Below are 9,199 nucleotides of genomic sequence, written 5' to 3'. Positions count from 1 at the left end.
GGGGGTGGGGGGATGGGTGCAGGGGGCTGGGCGCTATGGGGTGGAGCTCTTACGAACCAAGGGGTCCCGGCTGAGGGAAGCCCAGATTCATGCCCTGACTTCCCCTGTGGTTTTGGGGTGGGGCTCTTCAGAATCAGGAAGCATACTCAGAGGGGGCTGCAGAAGGGCCAGCACTGTTCAAGGTTGGGTTCCAGCAGGTGACTTGTGGGACAGCCCTTGGAGACTTGTTAGTAATCCATTAGGGGCAGGGCAGGAGGGAAAGAATATATGGTTTACACCGGAGAGTTCAAATCCCCGTGCCATCTACAGCTTACGAGCAGTGTATCTTGGGATATGTGGCTTTATCTCTTAGCCTGTCTCCCCACCTGTGAAATGGTGTCGGTGTCCATCTGTGTTCCCGGAAGGGCTGCCTGAGATAAAGTACCACACACAGTATTGACACACAGCAGGCTCACGGTATGTGGACCCCCAAGTATCATGGCCTGTGGACGAATCCAGACGGCTAGATACCTTCCCCTGCCCTCAAGGAGCGTGTGAGTGTTAGGAAGACAGACTGGTGCCCAGCACCACCACATAGCACACAGCTAGCTGCTAAATTACGGGGTACACATACTCTGGGATTCAGGATCAAAAGGACGGGTGAGGGCTGGACTGTGAAGGAGAGCTTCGTGGAGTTGGTGGCAGTGGGTCTTGAGATACGGTAAGATGTGGAAAAGGAGAGAAGAGCGTGGGAGAGGGAGGAATTCCATGCAGGAACAGAGGAGAGGGACCGGCAGAGCGGGCAGGGCAGCTCCAGAGCGTGGACCGTCTCAAGGCCCCCAGAGGAGGCTGGACTTGGCACTGCCCTGCCCCTAGGAAGGTAGCGTGATGAAGTGGGCTGTAGGCAGTGTGGAGCGTTGGGGTCCCGTGGCAGTCTAACTGTAACTGCATAGCTTTCCCTAGAGGGGAGGGGAAGGGGCGGAGGGGGTCCGATGCACCTTCTGGGAACCGAGGTGTCCTGACTACAGAAGCACATGGCAGGTGGGTTGACAGCACTTTGTGGGTCTCGTTTCCAGGAGATCTGCGATGATCCACAGTTTATTACTGGAGGAGCCACTCGCACAGACATCTGCCAAGGAGCCCTGGGTAAGTGATGGCATCTCAAACAGGCTACGGGGGCTTGTCTGAAAGGCTGTGGATAGAAGGCGTGAGGGATGATCTATGGCTCCGCTCCCTTGCCAGAGAGTTTGGCAATTTCCAGTTCTAGAAGCTTCCTGGAATGTCTTGTCCCCTGAGGACCCCGTGCTGCAGGCAGACAAATGCACAGATATGCAGTGAGGCCTCCTGGGTCCCCTGCCCTGGGCTAGTTGTTGAAGTTACAAAGACACTCCCACTAGAAGACGGAGGAGCTTCTGGATCTCAGCCACCCTTGGTGTCTGTATGTCCCGGGGCCCGTGTTGCTAGTGGCCCACGGAACAGTCAGGCTCTGGGCTGAGGGCCAGGTGGGAGGCCTAGCCCAGGCCCGGTTGCAGCACTGAGACATCAGTTCTCTGGGGTTCAGGGGTGGGATGGTGACTCAGTGTGTGGAGGAAGAGGAAACCCTAACACTCACTGCTGGGAGGAAGTTAACGTATCAGGGCGTTCTCAGTGTTCGCAGGACGAGCTCACCATGGTATCACAACAGTGAATGTGGGTGCTTATTGTCACAGAGGCAATTGAAATGTTCATTTAAGTAAGTTCAACTGGAGTAGCTGAATCGTGAGGGTCTGAAACTTTGCTCTCTGTAGCTGAGCTCTGATTTTCTGGACATAGTGCCTGCTGAGATTGGAACCTGCTCCAGCTTTGGCATGAAAGCCCCCAAGTTTTCTTTTTTTTTTCTTTAATTTATTTTATTGAAGTAAAGTTGATTGACAGTGTTGTGTTAATTTCTGCTGTAGAGCAGAGTGATTCAGTTATACATATAATTCCTTTTCATATTCTTTTCCATCATGGTTTATCATAAGATATTGAATATAGTTCCCTGTGCTATACAGTAGGACCTTGTTGTTTATTGCTATACAGGACCCGAGGGTTCTGCAAAGAGGTCTTAACGATGGGGCCTGGGACCACTATTTAAGATTCTCATAGAATCCACGCTCATTTTTTTTTTACTCATAATAGATATGGGCCTATGATCGCTGGAGGAGATTATTTGCTGCGAATAACCAAAACCTTGTTTCGAGCCATCAGCTCCAACTTGCTTTCCAGACCAGTCTATCAGTAACAAAATTAATCATCTTGAATTGTACCTTCTTTCCTGGCCCACCCAGCAGAGGTTCTGTCCTGGGAGTGACTTGTTTGAGGTCATCCAACAGCTGAAGTGAGGGCCTGGAATGCAAATGCAGAGCGTCTGTGTGTTTAACCCCTGAGCTAGGCTGGGAGTGACTTGTTTGAGGTCATCCAACAGCTGAAGTGAGGGCCTGGAATGCAAATGCAGAGCGTCTGTGTGTTTAACCCCTGAGCTAGGCTGGGAGTGACTTGTTTGAGGTCATCCAACAGCTGAAGTGAGGGCCTGGAATGCAAATGCAGAGCGTCTGTGTGTTTAACCCCTGAGCTAGGCTCCCCAGAAGGGGCATGGAAAGTTTTCAGTCTCTGAGGGATGTCAGGGCATTTGTGTGAATCGTTAGGACAGGCAACTGGGAGCCCCTTGTGAAATGGGTCTCCGAGAGCATGACCCAGGGCTGGGCGTGCAAGCACCGCTCTCTGAGCTCAGCCTCTGTGTACAAATTCCTGAGATGCCAGAGCACATTCTTACCCACAGAAAACACACCTCCCATTTCCCACCTTCTCTCCCCAACAAAAGAGAGATGCCCAGGGGGCCTAGGGCACCTAGGTGGGTGCTCCAGGAAAATCCATTCGTTAGAGAAAATGGAAGTTAACAGGGCTAGAAGTTGATGGAGACTTTGACCAACCATGGGGGCTTCAGGAAATCTGGAAAAAAAATGACAACTGTCATACCTGGGCTAAATTCCACACCTAGACTAAACATCTACTTTAAAGTTTAATGACATCTTAAGGGCCAAATTGCAAGATTTAAGTCCTGGTTAAATATTGTCAGGCCGGGCTTCCCTGGTGGCGCAGTGGTTGAGAGTCCGCCTGCCGATGCAGGGGACACGGGTTCGTGCCCCGGTCCGGGAAGATCCCACATGCCGCGGAGCGGCTAGGCCCGTGAGCCATGGCCGCTGAGCCTGCGCGTCCGGAGCCTGTGCTCCGCAACGGGAGAGGCCACAACAGTAAGAGGCCTGCATACTGCAAAAAAAAAAAAAATATTGTCAGGCCATTTGGAGAGGAGACTCCCGCAAAGCTTACACTCCCTGGGGTAAAAATCCCCATGATATGCACCAAATCAAATAGAAACAAGATTAAGTGTAAGTCCTTTAAAACATTTCTCAGTAATCAGGTCTGTAAGTTCTAAGGTTTTTTTTACACCACATTGGCCGTTTTGTCCTCTTGGCCTTTTATTTTTGGAGGATCTGGGTTTGATTACTATCTGTGAAGTGTGGTGGACTGAACTCTCACTCTGATTCTGGCATCCGGACACAGGGTGGGCATGGGGTGGTGACTGTCACCAGGTCCCAGCAGGTTCAGAAGCATCAGGAACAGGGGGGCCGTGGCAGTGACACCTGGCCACACAACCAGAGATGCGAGTCAAGGCTCAGCTCTTAGTTGGCAGACCGTGGGCACGTCATCACTTGGAATCTCAGTCTCTTCTGAAAATGGGAGGGAGGGGGAGAGTCAACGGGGTGACCTCAGAGATCCCCTACGATGGGGCAGTCAGCTATTCTAGAGTCGTTCCTCATGCCTGACACTGAGTGTAAATCTTGTTCTGGAGAATCGAAGCACCGAGGGCAGATCTCTTATCTCGGAGCAGGAATGATAACAGCCCCTATCACTATATAACAGTATGCAACTCATGGAGCATTTTCATTGCATTGTCTCATGTAATCATCCAAGTAAATATTTTCATCCCCACTCTGCAGATAAGAAAACTTATCTTATCTGGAGGCAGGGGGTGGGGAGCCCACGCAAGGCCACAAAGCTAAAAATTGCCAAAGGAAAGAACCCTGATCTGATTTTAAAGCTTTCCACACTCTTCTCACTCCCGTCACAAGTGGCCATGAGGCTATGTTGAGGGATTTTGGAGGTAAAATTCTCAAAGCAAAATTTATTTTCCTACCTGTACTTTCTACCCTGAGACTCACTCAGTTCACCAGTGAACCTGGGCGGGGCCCATCCTGGGACTTGTACATTTCTCAGCCTCCTGCCTCACTTCGCAGGGCTGCCCAGCAATGGTTAATCCACCAGCTCCCACCCACTTTCCCAGAGGGTAAGCTGGAAGCCTCACCAAAGTAATTCCAACCATGTTTGCAGAACTGCTCTGACATGAGCCATCTGCCTTGCAGACCTTGGTTGGGCTCAGCACTGAGCCAGTGAAGAAAAATCTGCCCATCTGGAAGGGCTGGAGACCCAGGCTGAACCTCGGCCAGACTGGCCCTACAGCTAAATATGGCTCTGGAGTTGCTGTTTTCAGCCTCTTCTTACAGGTGATGGCCATGGAGTGGCCCCAGGAGCCCAGGAGGTCCCAGAGCTGAGCTCCTCCTACCTTTGGTTTTCGCTGGGCCACTGCTGGGCTTTAACCACTGCCCCCTCATAGCCCCCCATGGGCCCCACAGCCTTCAAAGCTCTCAGAGGAAGGTAGCTGCCCTGGCCAGGTGCCCCCATAGGCCCTCAGCTTCCTGGGGGAAGGCTCGAGGCTGCCAGCGCTGTCAGAGCTGTTGAAAACACACAGCCCCGTGCCTTTGTAACCTGGCCCCCAGAGGTGGATCACCCTGCCTCTACCCCTAAAAGTCACGTGGGCCCCCAAACACTAGGAGATGTTTGGCTACAGGGTGCCCCTCCCCAGAGCCCGGCTCAGCAGAGAGTGCGGAAGGGCAGGGCCAGTGGGAAAAGCATGCAGGAAGGAGGTTTCCAGTTCCTGCTTCCTCCCCTGCTTACTAGCCTGGGTGACTTTGGGCAGGTTACCCAAGCTCTCTGAGCCTCAGTTTCCTCTTCTATAAAATGGGAATAATGATAATACTCCTTTCCCAGGGCTGTGATGAAAAATGCAATTAATATAGGCAAACACATTGGCAAATTGTAGAATCCTGAACAAATTCAGCCTCTCCCTATTTTCCCATTTTTAAATACGGTAAATAACTTTTTAAATGATTCTTAAACTATATGTTTTTCAGTGTCTACAATCCATTTTATTTTAATATAATCTAAACACATACCATTTAGAAAATACCAAGAAAAATTTATGTACAAGAGTTGATGCTGTGGCATTCGGATAAAGCTGGCACGTTCTTGCTACCAGCATAGCCCAGGAAACACCACCGAGGAAACCTAATATATTGGAATAGATGTTGTGGCATTTGGCCCACAGTTTGATAGCTCTCAGGGTTAACCTGAAGTTGTCAATGTTTGGTACTAGATGTACAATTCCATCGGTTACCCTGCAGCCATGAAGACTTCTTACGCATCTTATATTTAAATTTTTAAGCAGACTGTCATCTCTTAAGCCCAAGTCTCCTGGAATAGTCTGCAGTGCTAATCCTGCAAACCAAGTATCAATCTCTATCCCATCAGAACACAGTTTGATAACTGGTACAAATGCTTCTTCAACAGCTCTTCAATCTTCTACTTCTTCCTGTAATTTCAACTTATCATAGAATGAGGTGAAAAAATCACTTCGACCAACGTGTCTTGGTGCAACACACAACACGTTAATATCGGCACCTTTTGTATGTACTCCTAATCTCTAAGATCCAAATGTAAAGCTTTTTCCACCACCATTTTCAATTACAGATTGTGGAAGATTCTTGCTTTCACTGATTTCTCGCATCCACTCTTACCAGGTTACTTAATTTTCCCCAAATTAAAATCCTGCACTGCTGTTCCCCTTCCTCTTCAAAAACGCCAAAGGGCTTCAGAGTCTCAATTAGTTTCTGTGTAAGTAGGCAGTCAGTCTCCTTGGGGGCTGCTAAGCTGATGGGAGAGGTAATGCCATAGTGCTTCTACGGCAGCTGTGTTTGCTGTGATCCCTGCGTTGTAACAGGAAACCGCATGGTCTCGTGCGCGGACACTGCCCAGTCATCTGCCTCCCCTCGCTGCCGCCCTGGGCATGACCCACTGAGACGGGGGTGAGGGGTGCCTGCCTCAGCCCTGGATCCAACCCCCTTAAATTATAATTTTTAAAAGCCATTTTAATAGGTGCCTTTTAAACATTTTAATAGACTTTGTTAGAACAGTTTTAGGTTTACAGAAAAATTGAGATGATAGTACAGAGAATTCCAAACACACCAGCCCAGTTTCCCCTACTGGTAACTTCTTACATTATTAAGTGTGGGACATTTGCTACAGTTAATGAACCAGTATTGATACATTATCATTAACTAAAGTCCATACTTTAGCTTTCTTTAGTTTTTACTTAAGGTCCTTTTTCTGTCCCAGGATCCCATCCAGGACACCACATTACATTTAGTTGTCATGTCTCCTAAGGCTCTTCTTGGCTGTGACAGTTTCTCAGCCTGTTTTGGTTGACCTTGTCACTTTTCAGGAGTACTGGTCCAGGATTTTGTAGGATGCCCCTCTATTGGAATTTGTAGGTGCCTTTTTCAAAAAAGAGTGCTTGTAGTTAAAAAAAGAACTAGAAAATAAGTGTTGGCTGGTTTGGTGGGGAAAATAAATATATTTTTTCCTGTTTCTTAAAACAATGGCTTCACCGCCAGCCCCAGCACTGCCCTCACCGTCCCCGACCCCAGTGGCTTCTCCCAGCTCCTGGGGCAGATGTGTGCGGTCCGTGAGCCCTCCTGTCCTCTCCCCGGCAGCTCTTCTGGTTATAAATGCTTTTTCACAGCTTTTCTCCCCTGTGGCTACTGCCTGGGCTCCCAGCTTCCTTTCCTGCTGCACCTGAGACAGGCCCATAAACGCGCCAGGGATGAATCTCCCGGCGGCCCCGTCCAGCCCTGGCTGCCCCAGCCTTGGCAGTCACACAGCGGGGTTCCTGCCTCATCCGAGGCCTAGAGTTGGGCACATCTCTCCTTGGCTGTCGCTGACCTCCTCTCCCCAGGGAGGAGAGGCAGTGGGAATCCTCTCCAAAGAATCCCCCCACCATTGTCACGTACATGTTCCTCTGAAGCCAGAGGAAACTTGCGAAGAGTTTGCACGGTTCCTTGGCTCCCCGTGGGCCTGTGGATCGGAGTGTGACTTTGCGCTTGTTCGGGTGCTGAGCCAGGAGCCAGGCCACATCCCCGTGTGGACTCTGCTCTGCTTCTGAGTTGAGGGGATTGGATCCCAGTTCCGTAAGGTCTCACTACTTCTGGCGTGCTGTGACTGCCACCGGCAGCCCGCGCGCTCCACCACACCCGCCGGCACCAGGCTGCAGATGGCGAGCAGTGACCTCTCCACCCCGGGGTCTGAGACCCTTGCACAGATCATCCCCCACAGGATCAGCCACAGAGAGGCCCCCAGCCAGGGGATTTCAGAAATGAAGGGCCGTGTGTTCTGTGAGGTCTAGTGGGGTCCTGGGCAGCAACTGTGGGGCGAGGAAGCCCCAGGAGGAGGGTAGTCTGCTCTGGCTGGGCCAACGTTGGGTGGCCTGTGTGCAGTGGGGCAGACTCGAGACCAGCACTGTCCACCAGCACTTTGAGCCGTGATGCGAATGTTCTACGCTATCCATATGGTAGCTGCAAGCCACATGTGGAGCATTTGAAGTGTGACTAAGGCAACCAAGGGACTGAATTTTTAATTTTCTTCAGTTTGAACATGAAAAGCCACATGTGCGTTATGGCCGCTGCAGCGTTGGGATCCGGCCTCCCATCCTTGACTTTCTGGGGTGGGATGGTCTCCACACAGAGACAAGCAAGCCACGTACATCAGTAAGCATCTGTAAATGGCAAGGTCCAGAGTGAGGACTTGGGTGTCCATCAGTTAGAGGTTGGCCTCTTGGTTCTGCCACTTCCTGGCTCTATCACATGGGGTAAATCACCGTCCTCGTTAAGCCTCAATTTCCTCATCCGTAACGTGGGGATGATAGTAGTATCTACCTCAGAGGGCTGTGAGGATGAAATTAAATAATGCATGGAAAGCTCAGAGTGCCAGAGGCTGACACTTAGTAAGGGTTTAATAACTGCAAATTGCAAGTTACCTTTGGGGAGAGTGTGGCTTGAGGGGAGTATGGAAATGAGGCTGGGGAGGGGAGATGGAGTATGCCCTGCTGTGTCTTGAACAACCAATGGGCTCCGTCTCTAGCACTTGGCATTAGGAGGTGACCAAGGTGCTGATGTTTGGAGAAAAGTTCAAGAGACTCGATGAAGTCTCCTGCTCCAACTTTCAGGGCTCATGCAATGGCCGTTGCTCCCTGACGTTTCCCAAAAGGCCAGGAGGCTCCTCACTGCCACCACACTTGGGCTCTCTCCTCTCCCAGCACTCGCTTTGCCTGTAGCGCGCCTGCTATTTTCAGTCTCAAGCCTCTACTTACCCACCTGTGAAATGGGAACAAGGTGACAGGTCTGTCCTTTCCTTTTCCCATGAGGCGGAGAACCTTAAGGCTGTATGACTGATGGGTTTCTCTCTCTCTGGGGATCAGGACCAGAGTGAGAAAACCTCTAACGTTCACTCTTATCGCAATCCCCGACGTGATCTCTCCCCTGTGTTTTGCCGCCCCAGCTGCATTGAGACTTTACCTTTCGTTCAACACTGTGAAGGCCCCCAGGAAACCAGGAAAGTAGATCCTCACCCTCTGGTTCCTCCGGGAGGTGAGGAAGGAATTCTGAGGAGTAGGAATCTAAGATGGGGTTGGCTCCACCTCCTTGCCTGCTGGGGCCTCTGGGCACGGAGGGGTTGGGGAGGAAGGCGAGGTTGTGGATGTGGATGGCAGGAAGACACAGGGCTACGGTGAGCTGGCTGGTAACTCTGCCATCTGGTAGTGACCTCAGCGTCCACGGTCGCGGGGAGCTGGGGGGCAGAGTCGACTCCTACAACCGGGAGGCTGTGTCCTCCCGGTCCAGGGCAGCCGAGGGCGGCACGGGGCAGGGCCTCCCTTCCGAGAGTCTGGTTCGTCCATGCAAGTTCGGTGTGCGACAGTGTGACCCTGAGGCCTCGGCGTCCTCGTCCGCCTGCATCCTCCCTTCTCCTTCTC

The 9,199-nt window shown here is 51.2% G+C and overlaps 1 protein-coding gene and 1 pseudogene across 2 annotated transcripts in view; one reads left to right on the top strand and one right to left on the bottom strand.

Moving 5' to 3' along the window:
- Window positions 1-9,199, top strand: part of CAPN2 (calpain 2) — a 58,020-nt gene that overhangs the window by 3,522 nt on the left and 45,299 nt on the right. For both annotated transcript variants that reach the window (XM_024750457.1, XM_024750456.1), the window contains exon 2: window positions 1,056-1,125. In XM_024750457.1, the coding sequence (XP_024606225.1) occupies window positions 1,056-1,125 (70 nt within the window). The remainder of the gene's footprint in view (window positions 1-1,055; window positions 1,126-9,199) is intronic.
- Window positions 4,063-6,125, bottom strand: LOC112403124 (poly(A) polymerase alpha-like; annotated as a pseudogene).

The sequence above is a fragment of the Neophocaena asiaeorientalis genome, unplaced genomic scaffold, assembly GCF_003031525.2.
Source record: "Neophocaena asiaeorientalis asiaeorientalis breed wild unplaced genomic scaffold, Neophocaena_asiaeorientalis_V1.1 scaffold430, whole genome shotgun sequence".
Lineage (NCBI taxonomy): Eukaryota > Metazoa > Chordata > Mammalia > Artiodactyla > Phocoenidae > Neophocaena > Neophocaena asiaeorientalis.
This window is presented reverse-complemented; position numbering and strand designations above follow the sequence as displayed.